The 17,677-nt window shown below is 57.7% G+C and overlaps 1 protein-coding gene across 3 annotated transcripts; it reads right to left on the bottom strand.

Annotated features, from left to right (window-relative positions):
* Positions 1–598: 598 nt before the first annotated feature.
* On the bottom strand, positions 599–16,675 carry ABCB8 (ATP binding cassette subfamily B member 8). Of its 3 annotated transcripts, XM_040464553.1 has the most exons (17): positions 16,480–16,675; positions 12,257–12,569; positions 11,730–11,885; positions 11,558–11,652; positions 11,319–11,424; positions 10,361–10,522; positions 10,176–10,261; positions 9,964–10,061; positions 9,559–9,664; positions 6,523–6,556; positions 6,186–6,322; positions 5,929–6,023; positions 5,618–5,751; positions 4,687–4,834; positions 3,077–3,327; positions 2,305–2,445; positions 599–1,721 (listed from the first exon to the last, which is right to left on the bottom strand). In XM_040464553.1, exons 1-16 carry the CDS (start codon positions 16,572–16,574, stop codon positions 2,320–2,322), a joined length of 2,142 nt encoding a protein of 713 aa, XP_040320487.1. In that variant the 5' UTR covers positions 16,575–16,675; the 3' UTR covers positions 599–1,721; positions 2,305–2,319. The 3 variants fall into 3 exon arrangements, with proteins under 3 accessions (XP_040320487.1, XP_040320486.1, XP_040320488.1); XM_040464552.1 differs by having other exon boundaries at positions 599–2,445; XM_040464554.1 differs by lacking the exon at positions 12,257–12,569 and having other exon boundaries at positions 599–2,445; positions 16,480–16,638.
* Between the last annotated feature and the right edge of the window lie 1,002 nt (positions 16,676–17,677).

Genomic DNA, 17,677 nt, shown 5'->3' with positions numbered 1-17,677 from the left:
TGAGAGGGCAGAGCTGGTACATTTGACTGAAGATGATGCCGATGATCCAGAGGAGACGATGGGGCGGCCAGGGCAGGACTCCCAGCAGCTGGAGCAGACAGACACCTCCAGGAAGTAGAGCGGTGGTCCGAAAGGCTGGTACCTACTGGCCTGCAGTGGGCCAAATGTGTCGTGCTGATCCAAGGCATGGGGACAAAGGACAGCAGGAGAGCCTGGTGGCTGAGGGCTGGGGGGGGGGGGTAGGGGTGGGGTCAGCCCAGACACCCCCCAAGGAGGATGGCCAGGGCCTGGTGTCCAGCCCCGCATTTGGTGAAGTAAATTTTCACCTGCCTGTGTACCGGGAATGGGGAGACGCTGTACGGTAGGCCTGGGAGAACACAGGTTTACCTCCACTCATTTATTTACTGAGGCTTATTTCACTTGAGGCCGCCGGGCTCACACTGGCGGGCTCCTGGCCATGAGTGGAAGAAACACAGTGCGCCAACGGACCATGATCATGCTGTGCTGTCGTCACCTGTCTGTCCTTCTGACAAGACTTTCACGGGGGCGGGGACATCCTCACGCCCATGGCAGTTGTGCGGCACATGATACACGGATCTTGGAAGCAGGGAGTGAACAACAGTTTATTGTACACGTGACCAGCTCCCGAGGCTGTGGCACTGGGAGTTTTAAGTACTTTACCACAGATCATCCCATTTCAACTCTTATAACAAACTCTCAGGATGAGGTACCGCCAGGCTTATGACCCACGTTGAATAGTCGCCGAGGCCAAGGTTGAGGCTGAGGCCACGTGGCGAGCGTGAGGCTGACCGCACAACCTTCCGGCTCAAGGCCCACCACAGACCTCACTACTTCCCTGGGTTGGGGGGTGGGGGAGCTGGGATTTGGAGGCCACCCTGAAGAGGTCCGGAGAGACCGGAGTCTGGCATCAGGAGGGGTCTCTGGGGGGGCTGGGGCTGGAGCTGGGGGAACAGGAGCTTGTCTGCTCTCTCTCCCTGGGAGGGGTCTGGCAGGCCGCCGTGGACCTGGCTGGGAGCGGAGGCTGGCTCTGGGCTGTGCCTCCTGGGTGGGCGTTTAGCGGCAAAGCAACCCAGAGCCAGCCCACGCGCTGCCCCCCTGGGCTGTGGCCGCCCCGGCAGTGACCTCTGATCTGTAAGGAAGCAGGTATCAAACCTGGGTGGCTGTGGCCCGGGGACATTTCAGGTGCTTTGTCCCAGAGGAGCATCTGCTCCTAAGCCACACCCAGAAGAGGCTGCGGGGCCTCCTGCACTCACACCTGAGCCGCTGCTGCTTCTTCCAGGCTGGCCTCCGGCTACAGCGGGCTCTGCTGGTCCTACGCACGGCTGCCGCCCCTGACACAGGGCACTGCCTGTCCAACTGATTTTGTGTTTTGTCAGCCTGGGGGCAAAGTATCAACTTCCCCCTAGAGGTTTGGTGACCGCCAGCACCATACAACCCTTGTGGCTGGAGCCTGGGGTGTGTCGGTTCCTCCTTAGTCTCCTTCAGGGCTGGGTGTCCTCGTGTAAGGGGGCTGTCCACAATCTCACAGGGTGACGGAGACGAGGTGCACGGGGCCAGGGCAGGGCTGCGATGGCTTGGTGAGCCGGAAGCTCCTTGAGGAACAGACCATGGCATGCCCTGCCCCTTCTCCCCCTTCCCACGGGCTGGAGGCATGTGGGGCACTTGTTCCGCTGGACGGGAGTGGGAGGGGGGGATGAAACCTAGAAAAAGGACCATTATTCACGGAGCAGGGAGGAGGGGAAGCTGTTCTCAGGATGGGGACTGTGGGTTCGAGGGCCTGGCCCAAGGGGCGGGTTCCTTCCCCCAGGGCTCAGAGAGGCAGTGGGGACGGAGGACAGAGGGGAGTCAAGCTAGGACGGTGAGGTCCTGGCACGGGTATGGGGAACCCCAGTGTGAACTCCTGATTTGTACAGAGGTGGGGCCGGAAGCCTTTAGGCTATCAGGTAGGGGGATACTTGGCAGGGTTCCTGAGAGGGGTTGGGAGGATCTGGGCAGAGGGAGGGAACAGAGTAGGGGCCTGGGGACTCTGCCTCCTCTGTGCAGCCTAATGACTCATGGCTCTGGCAGGAGGGAGGTAGGCAGGAGGGGGAAACGGGGGCGGGGGGGCGGAGGGAGTGGTCCCGACCTCCCCGCCTCCAGCTCAGCGAGAGTCCCAGGTTGCACTGTGAGCAGGGGAGCAGCAGCCCACACCCCAGCGCACTGGTCTTCCTGGGTGTTTGGTCCCTGGGAGCTCCCCTGAGCCGAGCCCCAGTCCTGGGTGCCGATGTTCGGCGGCAACCAGACCTTAAACAGCTGCTCTCAGGACTTGGGGTGGCGGTTCCTGGGGCCTCTGGGCATCTCGGGAGCTGGGACATCCAGGGCCTGTCTCCGGATGAGCTCCGCATAGAGCCCACCCTTCTTTAGGAGCTCTTCATGGGTCCCCACCTGGAGAGAGGAAGGAGGGGCAGATGGTCACCCCAACACAGTTCACAGCCCTAGGAGGGCTGGCTTCTTATCAGCCATCGAGCTCACTGTCCTCTCAGCCATCGTCCCTCCTGGAGACACTATGACCCCAGAGCACCGGCACGTCTGAACTCGCTAGTGCCATCTCCCTGCTTAGCTGGGTTTTGGAAGAGCATCTCCCTTATGGAACCCAGAGACTCCAGCTTTCACTTGAGTGAGCAGCTGGGAGCTGGGGGCCGGGCCTCATGCAGCCTCCCGGCCTTGCTGCAGACCAGCCTGTGGAGAACAGCTCCCGGCCAGCCCCTTTCCAGGGTCCCTGGTGCTGCCTCTGCTGTACCTCAGCCCCTAGGCCCCTTCTCCCTGGCGCTCCACACTTCTCTGAGTCCCTTCCCTTCGGTTCTGGGAGTCATGAGGTAGTTCTACTACCCCACGGGACAGTGGAAGAAACGGGCCCTGGGAGGCCAGGGCAGGAATTCCTGAATCCACACAGGGTGTTGCCTCCAGAATACGCCCCAGGCTCCCAGGGCCAGGCCAGACCCTCACAGCTGAGCCACTCTTTCCACTGCGTCCACGGCTGAAACTGTCCCAACCCACTGCCTGGCCCCCAGCTGACCTCACAGACTTGGCCGTGGGCCATGACGACGATGTGGTGGGCCCCACGCACGGTGCTGAGCCGGTGTGCGATGACCAACACTGTGCGGCCAGTGCTGGCGCGGTCCAGGGCCTCCTGCACGACCCGCTCGGACTCTGAGTCTAGTGCGCTGGTTGCCTCGTCCAGGATCAGCACCGTGGGTTGCTTGATGAGGGCACGGGCAATGGCTAGGCGCTGCTTCTGGCCACCAGACAGGGTTGCACCCCGCTCACCTGGGGAGGAAGGGGACAGGGCAGGGCCTTGAAGCGATCTTCAGCTCTGCACTTGGGGGCGGCCCTACAAAGGGGCACCTGGGCCGTCTGGAACTTTCCATCTGGTCCCTCAGGCTCACCCCCTTGCACCATGCACATTCGCCTGCCTCGGATGGGTCAGCATCTTGATCCCATAACTCTGTGCAAACGCACACGTGCACTCACACCAGACAGCAGGAGGGGCACACACTCGGGATTCAGTGCACCCTGGAGACACCCAATGCCCCTCCCACACCGGGGTGGGGTCTCAGAGCCATGCCTGGGCCTGTGGCTCCAGCTGCCTTCTCCTGGCCTGCTGGGTCCCCGCCACCCTGGGGACGTCCACGACCCAGATGTGGGCCCTGGAGTGTAGTGACGGCTTGCCATGGGGCATTCTGGGAAGATCCCACTTGGGGTCTACCATGCTCACAGGAAAACAGCAGAGGGGGCAGACTGGGAGTGAAAACCAGCACCATGGGGACGGTAGTCAGAGGTCAGCAAGGGCACACTAAAGCCCCAGATGAGCCTGCTAGTGTGCTGGGGTCAGAGGTACAAGGAAGGTGCCTCTTGAGAGGTGTGGGCACAGCACCTCCAGTCGGGGGAGTGTGGACTCTGGGTGGTGACCAGAATGGGCTGGATCAGTAATAGAGCGTGGATGATGGCTATAGACAGGGGTGGTACCACCCCTGAAGCTCAGCCAGACTGAGGCCTAAGTTTCAAGATGCGCCAAGAACCCCAGATATGCCTACACCTTGAGACGTGCCAGAACATTCTGCAACACAGCCAAGGACTGGGGGTGATAAACATGGCCCCAGAGGCTGAAAAAAAGACACCTTTGTGAATGCACAAAGCCGCGAGCCTCGATGTGAATATTCTAGTGTGAGGCCGCAACACTGCAACGTCCCAGAACCATGAAAGCCCTTCTCTGGGTAGGTCAGAAGGGAGACCTGTTCAGTCACATCAATCCCTGTGGGTAACTGGACGGAAACGCTTTTAAATTAAGGAACAAAAGGGCAGGAATGAAACAGGAGCCTGAAGCACGAGGAATTACAAGAAGATTAGCAGTCCAGTGCTTCTGGTCCCGTCTTAGGACGTGGAGGCCGCTGGGAAGCTCTGAAGGTCCCTGACACCACAGACCCCTTGCAAGTGTCCCTGGCTGGGTCCTGCGCCTACACTTTCTGAGGCATCCCCGTCTCTGCAGCCTGCGTGTGGTTGAACCACAGACCTGTGTCTGCCCCCCTCGGCCACGGACCTAGCCTTCCCTGATGCCAGGCCTGTGTCCCTGTGGCATGTTCACGCAGGCCTGGCAGATCCAAGCAGAACACTGTCCGCGGGACTCACCGACTATGGTGTTGTAGCCCTCGGGGAAGCTGGTGATGAACTCGTGGGCATTGGCCTCCCGGGCAGCTGCGTAAACCTCTTCATCCGAGGCACCCAGCTTCCCAAAACGGATGTTCTCCATGATCGTCGTTCCGAACAGGACTGGCTCCTGCGGGTGGCGGGGTGGGTCCACATGGGACATTCTGACTTTGCCCCAAATCCCGGAGGGGGGCAAAAAGGCGATTTTGGCCACACCGGAACTGGCCTCTTGCAAGGCAGGTAGGGGCAATTCAAAGTTACAAGTCCAATAAGAAAAGAGAGATCCGTCAAAGTGGGGAGAGGCCGAGCTCCCTGCAGGGCACAGGGTCCCTCAGGAGCGGGATGGGGAGGTGGCTGGGCCAGCTGGCCTGGCAAAGCCTCTTCTCTTGGGAGAGATGGGGAAGAAGGGGGTGTTCATTCTAGCTTTCTCTGCAGTGGTGGGTTGGTGAGGGTGCCCTCTTTATCCAATCACGGGAGGAGGGTGGACCCTCGCTGGGGGGCACCGCCTCACACAGAAGGAAAGAAGTGGGGCCAAGGGCTTCAGGGTGGGGCCACGGGGGCTTGCTTAGTCAGGGGCGGGGGTCTCTAGACCTTCTGAACACCACATGTTTGTCAGAGGACCCAGGGGTCCTAAAATAGGGTCCCACTGCACCTGGCTGGATGGCAGTAAGGGAGGAGCAGAGTTCCTGCCCCGGGGAGGCAAGGGCAGAGCTGCGGCGGGCTGGGGAGGGCAAGCCCCAGATCCCATGGCCGCTGGGGAGCCAGTCAGGACGGCCTCAGCCCCCTACTCCCGCCCCACAAAGAGAGCAGGGGTGAAGTGGGCGGGAGGGAGGAAGAAGGGGAAAGGCCCAGGTGCAGTAAGGACCGTGAGAAAAGACAGACGGCGTCTGCAAGTCGGAGACACGCTTCCCACCTGGCTGATGAAGCCGATGACCTGGCCTCGGAGCCAGGAGGGATCGAGGGTTCGCAGGTCCCGCCCATCCAGGGTCACTACGCCGGCCGTGGGGTCGTAGAAGCGCTCGAGCAGGGAAGCCACCGTGGTCTTTCCTGGGGAAGTGGGGTTGGGGGCACGGGGCGGTCAGGGAGGTGGCATGGTTTCTGGAGGCTCTGCCAGGAAAGAGGAACCCCCGGTGACAGGTGAAGGGGCCCCTCCTCCCACCCCACGCTGAGTGGTTACCGTAGGAAGGAAGGTCCTAGGGTGGGAGGGCGGGGGGTTCCTCTCACCTCCGCCGGACTGGCCCACGAGGGCCACGATCTTGCCAGGGGGCAGCGTGAGGCTGAAGTCTTCGAGCACCTGGAAGCCAGGGCGGCAGGGGTAACTGGAAGGAGCCAACGGAGATCCTTAGTTAGACCAGGTCCTGGCCCCTTTCTGCCCTGGCCCCTGCTCGAGTCTCACTGTACCCCGAGGCAGGGCTCGTTTAGAGGGAGACACGGACCCACAGGGCCTCACGCCCCTGTGCCCACCCGCTGATGCCGCTGACCTGAAGCAGACGTTGTGGAACGTGACGGCCCCGCGCAGGTGCTCTCTGGGGATGCAGCAGCCCCCAGCCAGCGGAATGCACGGGCTCAGAGTCATGTACTCAAACACCCGGGCACCCGCACTGAGCCCCCGCACCACCTGGGGAGGGGGTTAATTAAAGTCCGAGGTGAGGGAGGGGTGGGGTCTGAGGGCAAGGCTGGCAGTGCAGCCCCATCTCCTGACACCCCCTCCACCTGACACCTGGTTCCTGCAGCACACAGGTGATGCTGGTTGCTGACAGGACTCCAGCCCAGATCCGATGTCCACACCACGGGGCCCGCCCCCTGACTGCCACTCACCTGGCCGAACAGGACAGAGAGGTTGGCCATGGACCTGTGAGGAGGAGAGAAAGATTCAAAGAGTGGGGACAGGAGCCCCAGAGAAGGCTGGTGCCAGAGGGAAGGGTATGGGTCTCAGCTGCATGGGGGCGGAGAGGACGTGGCGCGTGAGGCTAGGAAACGGGCAGCCTGAAGGCAAACACAGAGGATGTTCCTGAAATCTGGGACAGCAGGAGCCCTGGGATCCAGCAACACCAGATAGTTCACTGGCAGGTCGCTTCTCCTTGGAACCACATTATCTCCTTGTTCTCTCCTTGGCCAGATGAAGCTGACAACTGTCTGCCACTTCAGGCCTGGGGGCTCCGGGGAGATGGGCGCGGGAAGCAGGCACGGGGCTCAGGGGAGCTGGGCTCTGCGCTGCCTGCCTGCACCAACAACACAACGGAGAGCGCCAGCACCGTGAACAGGTCGGGGCCACGAGGCCCATGGGGCAAGGTCAGCTCTAGTGCGCTGGACTCCTGGGGGAGCAGGGGCTAATTAAGGTGGAAAATGGATGTTAATCCTTTCAGAGAAAGAAGGAACTCGAAGACCCTGGAGCATGTGAGGGGTGGGGGATGGGCCCCAAAACAAAGTTCCATAGAGACGCTAGCGCGAGCTTGCCCTGTGTAAGGCATGGTGCGAGTGTGTCTCTGTCCAGGGGGGTCACCTCCTCTGCCGTGCAAGGCTGTTGGCTGCTGGAAGGTGGAGAGTCATGGTTCTCAGTCACCGGCCCCTGACCGGGCTGGCCAGTCCGCGACAGTGCGCGTGTCTGTGAGTGTGCGTGTGGGTCCTCGAAGTGGAAAAGACTGAGCGCCTTGAACGGGAAAGTCACTTCCTCCAGTGCCAGGGGTGAGGAGGGGAGGGGCCTGCAAGGAAATGGTTCTGGCAGGCTCAGAGGGTTACTGGCATTTGCCGGAGTGAGTGGAGAGGCATTGAGCAAGGAAGAGCCAGGACAGGGAGTTACCTGTGGACGACAAGGGAGAACATCCTCCACAAGAGATCTGGAGGCCATTAGGGCCTGGCAGAGGTGCCCGGCAGCAACCAAAAAGCAGATGCACATGACTCGTTGGTGCGCGATGACCTTGCTCTCAGAGACAGCTCAGGAGGCAGCCCTGAGAGCCCTGGCGGGGGGGGGCGGCCCATTCCCGGTGAGGCCAGACCTGGATGTAGACCAGGCGGCCTGGCCCTGACTGTGGTCTGTCTGGGTACCTCTCCGTCTCCTCCAGAGACCCAGTGCCACAAAAAGAACACCTAGGATGGGGGTCTAAAGATTGAGGCTGCCTCCCTCCCCTCCCTTGCCCTGCTGGACCCCAGGAGGAAATACATCAGCCTCCTAAATAGATCGAATTCCTCCAAGGTGGGTGGTGAAGGATCTCCATGTGGGGAGGGCCCCCCACAAAAGATAGTCCTAAGGCCCGTGGCTGTGGGAGCAGCTCTGTGTAGCAGCCAGAGAGAGAGACAGCATAGATGAACTTCCTAGGCTTTTCTGTTTGTAAGAAAGCTCTGCTAACTGGCTAGCCCATGCTGTGGGGAGGAAAGGAAAGGGTCGGAACTCAGGCCACAAAGGGAAGTGGGGGCCCATACGAAGGGGAGCCTGATGGAGGAGGGCCAGACTCGGGAGGTGTAGGGAAAGGGAGACCTTCCCATCACTGCCTGTGGAGGGCCATATGATGACTGTGTGCGTGGAACCAGGCGGGCTTGTCGGGCTCCTCAGGACCAGAGCACGAGGCCAGGGCCTAGCCTGGGGTCTGTGCCAAGTCCCACCTCTACAACAGTCCTCTCGGTCCCCAGGCTACCAGGGAACAGTTCCCAGGCTGGAGGAGGGATGAGGCCACCCAGGGTCTGAACTTCAGAGAAGGTGTGAATGGGCCCAGATACGGGAGCACCAGACACAAATGGGGCCAAGGATGGGAGTCCTTTATACCAACCCATCTTCAGACTGGCTCCAGTCTACCTGGGACAATAACAAGGCTGATGACGAGGGGCGCTGTAAGAAACAGGCAGGAAGATACAATGCAGAGCCCGGCCACGAGTGTCGGAAGCAATGGGGGAGGGGCACGGAGGGGTGTTTGGGGTGAGAGTCTGTTCTCTTGACGTGCTTGACAGTAATTCGGGTCTCTGCTCTGCAATGATTTCTTACAGCATATTTGCTCCTGTTATTCATCACGACATCTACTTATGCTTCACGTGTTCTCACGTATGCGGTGTGGGGGAGAGATAGCAGGAACTGCTAGCGTTTAGCTCACAAGAGAAAGGAAAGGGGAGGCCTTGGGGGTTTTGAGCAAAGGGAGCCGAGAGGTCCGGGCAGACAGGCCCAGTGGGGCAGGTAGATCGCAGAACAACGAACACAGTGAGCTCCAGGCTGGGAAGGGCAGGGGAGAGGCTGAGCCGCTCAGCCCTGGGAAGGTCAGAGAGGATGGCAGGCGAGCTCGTAAAGAGCATGTCAAAGACGGTCTATCCGTACGTGGAATCTCACTTGGCCTTAAAAAGGAAGGAAATTGACACAGGCTACGCTATGGACAAACCTGGAAGATATTATGCTGAGTGAGATAGGCCTGTCACCAAAGGACAAACGCTGTGCAATCTCACTTACGTGAGGCACCCAAAGTGGGCAAATCACAGACGTGGAGGTTGTCAGGGGCTGAGGGAAGGGGTTGTGGGAGCTCAGCATTTAACAGCTGGTTTCAGTGCTGCAGCATGAAGGGCGGGAGACGGATGGTGGTAACGGATGCACAAACTCTATGCTTACAAACGGTTAAGATGGTAAATTTGACATTACGTGTGTTTTGCTACAATGACCAACTTTTTAAGAAGCTGTCTCGGAAATTTTGGAGCCGTTTAGGCGGCCGAAGATGTCAGCTGCATTCCTGAGCGTACAGACGGTGAATCAGGTCACAGGGTGCTCATGGATGGCACGGGGGCACTCTCCCCAGCCAGCCCCCGGGGGGGGGAGGGCCACCACCCCCTGTCCCTCCACTCAGCAGGGCTCCTGCAGGACGGGGACAGCCTCACACTCACCTCTGCACCGTCTGGGAGGCCACCAGGAAGGACATGAGGTCTCCCCCTGTCAGCTCCTGTCCAGCCACGAGGGAGCCCCCAATAAACAGAGTGCCTAAGACCATGCCTGCGTGTGGAAAGGGACAGACGGTCAGGAAGGTGTCTGCCTGGAATAGCGTCTACCTGTTTCGTGTGGAAACGAGTGTGTGTGTGTGTGTGTGTGTGTGTGTGCGTGCGTGCGCGCACGTGTGCATGTGTGGTGGTGGAGCTCACGCACCTGGTACTCCTACAGATGTCTGAAGGACATCAAGCAGGCGGAGAGCCGCCCCTCCCCTGCGTGGCTGGGACCTGCCCTTCACTGCTCCACGCTCATCCCCAGCCGTGACGGGGCGCGCCCACACCCCGGGTGGGGACTTGCTCACTCACAGTTGAAGGCAATGTTGGAGAGCCCCTGGAACAAGGCGATGCCCCTGCCCAGCTCCTCTGCCTTACAGCGGGACCCCTCCAGCTCTGCTCCGTAGCGTCTGGGGAGAGAGGCCAAGCCCGGCTGTCAGGAAGCAGTGGGCTGGGGTGCAGGGCTGCTGGGGTACATGCAGGGAGTCCTCCCTGCTTCATGCTCCTCTCCGTCTGGGACTCACTCCTCTTCCCGATGCTCCATGGCGAAGGCCCGCACGGTCCGAACGTTGCCCAGGGCCTCATCTGCTACGCCTGTCGCCCTTGCAATCTGCAAGGAGTCCAGGAAGTAGGCGGCTGGCTTGGGGACGGGGAGGAATGGCGGGGCAGACAGAAATGGGGAAAGCAAGGGTGGCAGGAATGCTGGTACCTGCTCCTGACACTGGCGAGACAACTTTCGGAGAGCCGAGCCCATTAGGGTGCCAACTCCCATAAGAACGGGTGTGGCCACCATCAGCAGCAGCGTGAGGCGGGGGGACAGCATAGACAGGGACACCAGGCAGCCAGCCACCTGGGTGCAGCTTCGCAGTCCCTGGGGGAGAGAAGGGACGCAGGAAGGCTGTTTGGCATCAGCACCACGACACGGGGACTTCACCAAGGGTCCACTGGCTACAGCGGCCAAGGCCGCTTCCCAAGGCCAAGGCCATGAGTCTGACCCTGGAAGGCCAACCAGCAGTCCACCCAGTCATAAAGCATGACCCTTTCTCTCCTAGCAGGCACGGAAGGCCTGGGTGAGAATGTCTATGGACCACAGCCTCCTTCCCCCAGACAAATCCCAATTTGCTTTGCCTTTTGCTTTAGGAACTGAAAAAAAAAAAAGAATTGAGCAGGAACGTCACCCAGGGACTGCTATGGGCCAGTGTGAGGCATGACCCAGCAGCCACAGTGACCATGTGGGTGGATGAGAACAGGACATCGGTAATGCAGTAAAAAGCCTTTACTCGTTCTCGTTAACACTTGTCAGCATGCCAGGCGTTCTGGGGGTAAGGCAGGCCAGGGTGATTTTGCTCTTGGCAAGCCGGTCCAAGAAAGGCTCTTGTCTGAGTCCTTGGGAAGGTTTTCCGGGGAGGTAGAATTTCAGAACAGGAGCGAAACAGCCTGTCCTGACCTTGGACGATACCACAGTACCTCCCTTCCGTGAACTTCCCCACTCCCTCATCCACACCCTCACCAGACAGCAGGCTTCTCACTTGGTGCGAGCCTAGGCTCAGAGCCCAACAGCAAGGTGGGTGGGGCTGGCCTGATGTGTCTACACTGGGGTGTGTGTGTGTGTGTGTGTGTGTGTGTGTGTGTGTGTGTATACACACAGGGGGGCCTGGGGAACTGACCTGGGAGATGACGAGTTTGAAAGATGATTTAAACTCTTGCACATCAGCTGTCAGTCGGCTCACCAGCTGCCCTGTCTTTTTAGCATCGAAGAAAGCAATATCTTGTCTGGTGGTAGGTCAAGGGTACAGTAGGTTGGGGAGAAGAGGAGACATTAATTTAGGACAAGACCCTGCCCCTACATTTGTCCAGACCTCTGGGGCTAGCAGTTCCCCCTGCCCACACCCTGCACTGGCAGTACCGAAGCAGGTTGCTGAAGAGGGCCCTCCGCATGTCCACGGCCATGCGCTCGCCGATGCGGGACAGCAATACCAGGTACCCGAAGGTCAGCAGGCCCTGGGAGAGAGGCCGGGGCACTCAGGGGCGCCCAGGAGGCTCCTTTGGGTGCCCCCAGGCCCTCCCTCCTGTTGTACCTGAATGCCATAGAGGATGAGCAGGTAGGTGCTGAGATTCCGGGACTCAGTCAGGAAGCTGCCCACATGGTCCCTTGTGTACTTGGCCACAATCTCCACCAGCTGGCCCAGGAGCAGGGGGATCTGCACATTCACCAGGGCCGCACCCAGTGCCAGCTTGGGGAGGGGGGGGGGGCAGACATTTAGAGGGGGCCATATTCTTCCCCATCCCTGGCCCTGACCTTGGCCCTCCCTCTCCTGCAGCTGTTCATGTTTGGCTAACTGTGTGCTTCTTCGAGTTCCAGCCCAGGCTGCCAGAGCCTGGGGATTCCTGTACCCTGCACAGCCAGCTGCCCTGTGCGGGATCGCCTGGCATCCCTTGGCTTCCAGTCCCTAAGGCAGCCAGCCCTTGCTGCTTCCTGAGGTCTATCCTGAGACTTGGTGAGGCAGACAAGCTGCCCCTGTGCAGCTCCAGCTGGTGCTTCTGCAAACCCCTGGCTGGGTCCTTCCCTGTCCCTGATGTGGGCGAAAGGGGAGGGGCATCTCACCACGATGGCTGCCGCCAGGACCAGCAGGTGGGGGCGCAGAAATTGCCAGAAGAGCTTCCAGTTAAAGCGGGAATCCCCGACACAAGGTCCGGAGCAGGCAGGAGGGGCCTCTTCTGCCTCACACAGCGCCACAAGGCAGAAGCGGGGGCACTTACTCAACAGCACGGGGCCCAGAAGGATGCCCCCAACCCAGCGCCAGGCAGAGGGTCTTTGGCTGGGAGCTGGAGGCGCTCGAAGGAGGTGAGCCCGGAGCTGGGAGCGCAGCTGGGCCACAGCCCTGAGGAGGTAGGAGCTGTGGCGGCCATCAGAGCACCTGTAGGGAGACAATGGCATCGATGGCTCACGGCCCCAAGTGAACTTCAAGGGAGCAATCAATCAGGCCGGCTCTGGGCTGAGGCCTCTGGACAGCATTTCTTCCTCTATAGGGTCCTACGCGACCCCTCCCAGGGCTGTTCTTTAGCACCTCAGTTTCTAAGAGAAACACATTGAGGCCAAGTCGCTGAGGAGCAAGACAATAGTCGGTAACCAAGTTGGAAAGGTGCTCTCGCCGTGCCATCAGACAGCTGGGCCCCCTCAGCCTCCAGGGACCCCTCTGGTCAGGGGCCATCTCCAACCCACGTTCTTTCTGATCATGGGACATCACTTTGGACGGCAGCTAGTCTGCGGGCACTCCTTTTACAGCTGAGGAAGCAGAGGTCCTAAGTGAATCTGGTTCAGAGAGGCAAGAGGAGAGTGCCCCCTGGCCACACCCGGCACTGGGCTGGCTTGCAGTGGCGATGCCTGGCCCACGTGGCCTCCGTGTTGCCAGTCAATGGTCCGGCTGTGTTTGATCCTCCCTTCTCTGGGAGGGAGACGCCCTTATTCTCACTTGATGGAAGAGAATGTCACGGGGACTGAGAGAGCTGGAATAATTTGTCCCCAAGCAGCAGAACCTGGACAAGAGGGGAACCCTGCTGTGTGACTCCAGAATCCAGGTTTGTTCTAGTCTGCCACGTGTGCTGTGCCCAAGGCTGGGTGTGGCAGGGCCTGGACCGGCCCCGTGTCTTCTGACCCCTGGTCACTGTTCATTGCACCCCAACACCCAGACTCCTCCCAGGCCCCGAGTGCTTGTGTGGCAGCGTATGGAGAAAAACAGTGACACACTCCCTCTCTATCAACTGAAGGAGAAAAAAGAAATTAACAATCCAAATAATGTATCTCGTCATCTCAGACCGGCCCAAATCACCTTCTCTGGTCTGCGGTTTCTGCATCGATACGCGGTGATGTCGGGTAGAGAGCCTACTGCGAGCCCACACTCTGCTGTGAGGCACGGGGAACAAGAGGTAAACAGAATAGACCATGTAACTACCCTCATGGTGGGAAGGACTAACAGCTAATGACAAAGCTTGCTGAGTGTGAAAAGGGGAACGGCAGGTGCTCAGAGCACAGACCACGAATTCCCTGGGTGAGGGCATCAGGAGAGGCCTTCCTGACCAGACCCGAGGGAGAATGGGAAGGAGCTGGCTAAGTGAAGGTGGTGGGGACAAAGTGGGGGAGAGCTGTAGGCAGCGGGGAGCGTGTTTGGGACATGTGCAGGTACGAAAGAAGGAAGAGCTGGAACCTGAAATACAAGGGAGAGGAGACATGGGCAGGACAGGCATCGAAGTTTTTATAGGACAGCTGGACTTTAGAGGGCAGTGAGGACCATTCGTGGCTTTTAGGCTGAGGTATGACATAATCAAATCTGCATCTTAAAGATCACAGCAGAGGGGAGAAGGCTGGAGAAGGGCAAGCCTGGCTACGGGGACCCTGTTACAAGCAGAAGTTATTTGGCCAAGAGTAAATGGTGGGATGTTCAAAGATTCAAATGAGGTTCTCGATGGGGAGAGGCTTTTAAAAACCAATACGGGGACACCTAGGTGGCTCAGTCAGTTAAGCGTCTGGCCTTTGATTTTGGCTCAGGTCATGATCTCATGGTTCGTGAGATCAAGCCCTGCATCAGGCTCCGCGCTGACAGCGTGGAACCTGCTTGGGATTCTCTCTCTGCCCCTCGTACGATCTCTCTCTCAAAATAAATAAATAAACATTACAAAAAAAACACAACAACACAAAAAGGGTCACTTGGGTGGCTCAGTGGGTTAAGCATTCCACTCATAATTACAGTTCAAGTCGTGCATAATCTCACAGTTCATGACATTGAGCTCTGCACTGGGATTTTCTCTCCTCTCTCTGCCCCTCCCCTGTTTGCACACATTCACTCGCTCTCTCAAAATAAATAAACATTAAAAAAAAAAAAAGGAATAAATAGAATGAGGTTTTTCCTTATTCGGATGGTCTTTTGTGTTCTCAGATGCTCCCAACTGCAGACTCCACCTAATTTTTCCCTTGTTTCAAGGAGGCCCGGGTCCTCTCTGTTATGCCTCCTTCCACCCCATTCCACATGCCTGGCTTTTATGTCTCATTTTCCACTGTGTACTTTATGTCTACCCTAAATTTTAGAGAAGCTCATCTTCCTTCTGCCCAGTGTAATTGTCCAATTTCCCCATGAGACTTTATATTCCTCGAGGGCAGGAAGCTCTATCTTATCCACATTCACCCCCAGCACTTAGTAGAGTTCTTGTACATAACAGATATTCAGCAAACGGTTATGGTTATGTTTGTTGAGTGCATGCCCTTGTTAGAAATGCAGAAGGGAGGGGAGCCTGGGTGGCTCAGTCGGTTAAGCGTCCGACTTTGGCTCAGGTCATGATCTCACGGTCTGTGAGTTCGAGCCCCGCGTCGGGCTCTGTGCTCAGAGCCTGGAGCCTGCTTCAGATTCTGTGTCTCCCTCTCTCTCTGACCCTCCTCCATTCATGCTCTGTCTCTGTCTCAAAAATAAAAACATAAAAAAAAATAAAAAAAAAAAAAAAGAAATGCAGAAGGGAAAAATCTGACCTGTCCTGTTGCTGCATTGTTTGCAAGTTGTAGACTTACTGAGGCCTACAGTAAGAAGTATGTTGTAAATTGCCACCCAGTACAATAAACACAGGTCACACAAAATTGAAATGCTTCACAAAACAATACTCTCCCTAATGTTAAAGCGGGTATTCTATTCTATTCACTTGTTTTAAAAAGTAGGCTCCACACTCAACGTGGGGCTTGAACTCAGACCCTGAGATCAAGAGTCACATGCTCACTAGGCACTCTCTATTACATTCACTTTTACATGATCCTACGCACTACGTTCATTTTCTGATCTACTGTGTTGTGACTTGCACATTTGAAAGACATTGCACTGGTGGGCACACAAATACTTGCATATTATCTGAGGTTTCTCTCCGGGTTTCTCTCTGGTTTAAATGATATCAACACCCTTACTCTCTTCCTAAGGAGTGTTTCAAGCATTTTAATAATTTACCATGGTTACTTTCCAGCTTCTCTCATCTCCTCCAAACTAAGACTCTAAGCAAGGCTTGGTCACTGCCAAGAACTGGCAAATTACTTCCCAGCAACGGTACTTCTAGCTCCAGCTTGGCCCAGCTCTTCTCCTCTTTCAATCAGATGGGCTTCAAAATGACACAAGTCCCTATCCGCTCACCCCTGCCAATCTGCTGCCTTCCTGGCCCACAGTTATTCACTCCAGGATCAGAAAGGAATCCGTCCCTTCTCAAAAGCAGTTACACTGGAGTCGCAGTTTCAGGGTCCACGTTGGTTTCCTACCTGCCTCTCTCTCTCTCAGGACCAACGTGTGTAAACACACAAAAACACACATGTACGTGTTTCTAGATTTTTTTTTTTTTTTTTTAAATCTCTGCTGAAAACATCCAGATCTAGGAACAATTTCTGTTCAGCTCATATTGAATCTTGGGAGCAACACCAACACTAAATGTCTCTGGACACTAACAGTTTTTGTCCAAATTGCCACACCAATTCCAAGAAAGAGGACAGGGAGGGGGCAGGAACAGCACCCAGGCTCGACACCTGGCGCCCTCTGGTGGGAAGCACGGACCCGATGTGGTCACCGACCTAGAGCGTTCACTCCGCGCAGCCCACAGGCGGATACAGACGGGCCGAGTCTCCTGCTGGCACCTAGGTAGTCGCTATAAATAACTGAAGCCAATCCCTGGGGAGTGACATTCTACCCCCGGGCCGGCCTACAACTTCCAGCAGGCCTCGCGCGAGCCCGGGACTCCATGTCCCGGCAGGCCCCACGCCCCGCCAGCCGGTCAACGGCCCGCGCTCCCAGTAGGTTTGTCACTTTTTACCTGACGGCCGCGAATGTCTGGAAGCGGAGGGGTAGTGTCAGCCTGCCTGGGACAGGGCCACCCCGAATTCCGACCCGAAATAAGTGCACCAACATGATGGGACGTGAACACAGGAGCAGCCGGCAACGGCAGCTTCACCCTCATCCCATTGAGGGCTCCATGTTGGCGCCGGCCCCCATCCCGACAACCCCCTCGCGCCTCGGCGACGATTGGCGGAAAGACGCATCAATCTCGTCGCAAGCTGTAAGTGAAGAAACCCTTTTCGGTCCTTCTTCTTCCGGAAGTGTGATTGGACAGAGCCGACTATCCGCCCGCCCCCGGCTGTGGGCGGGGCCGAGCAAGTGGGGCATTGCTTTCCGCCTACTGCCCGGGCCAGCCCTGGGGTGACTTTAGCAGCGTGTTCTTCGTGCGACCCTCCACCACGGGGGTTATCCATAGTAACGCGCCAGCGTTACCCGGGACCTCGGGGTTGCTGGTCTATGGGTGCTGCCGGCGGACTCTAGATGTCCCAGGACTTCTAAGGAGTATAGAGTGTTGGTCCTAGGGGACGAAGGGACCCAAAGGGGCCTGGGGAATTTTTTCAAAACATGTGCGCGTTCCATGTGATGCATCCCTTTCTCCCCAGACAGATCAGAGCTCCAGGGATGGCAGCCACGAGTATTTGGGAAAAAAAAATTATCCTGGTGATTCTGATACACTCCGCCTACTCAACGATTGAGAACCACTAGTGTGGAGGTCCCGTATAGCTTATGGAGGCGCCCCCCCCCCCCCGATCCTTCTTTCCCACAGATGCCTTCTTACCGCAGTCAGGGTGATTGTCTAAGGACCCCACCTCCCAGCTTTTGCACCTCCGTTAAACACTTATTTATTTCTTCCGTGTAATTTGCATAGTTACCCTCCCCCCCCCCCCCCCCTCCCGCCCCTCCACGGTCTATGACTTCTTTCTGGGTAGTGATTCTGGCTCATTCATCCATACTCTCTTCCCCTCCAAGTGGTGCCTGATAGAGAAAAGTGCCCTTTATAATAAATTAACTTGAATTGGGGTGCTGGTAGGGCAGCTATCAATGAATGAATCAGGGGGGATACTGGGTATGAAAATGTGCCAGATTAGCTTGAGGTTGGGCTGGGTGTATGGGAGGGGTCCTAATGTGAATGTGGTGGAATACTGGGGGGAGGGAGGTTGAAAAGAGATCAGGCA

The sequence above is a fragment of the Herpailurus yagouaroundi genome, unplaced genomic scaffold (genome assembly GCF_014898765.1).
Source record: "Herpailurus yagouaroundi ecotype Mexico unplaced genomic scaffold, PumYag 483, whole genome shotgun sequence".
Classification (NCBI taxonomy): Eukaryota; Metazoa; Chordata; class Mammalia; order Carnivora; family Felidae; genus Herpailurus; species Herpailurus yagouaroundi.
Note: the sequence above shows the minus strand (reverse complement) of the source record. Positions and strands in the feature narration are given on the sequence as shown.

Excerpts from the sequence above, each read along its gene's own strand:
- ABCB8 (XM_040464552.1), bottom strand. The coding sequence starts at position 16,574 with ATGTTGGTGCACTTATTTCGGGTCGGAATTCGGGGTGGCCCTGTCCCA. Across the intron at positions 10,062-10,175 it reads ATGGAGCATCGGGAAGAGGA|ACGCTACGGAGCAGAGCTGG; the intron begins GTGAGTCCCAGA and ends CTCTCTCCCCAG. Across the intron at positions 2,446-3,076 it reads CCCACGGCCAAGTCTGTGAG|GTGGGGACCCATGAAGAGCT; the intron begins GTCAGCTGGGGG and ends TCCTCTCTCCAG.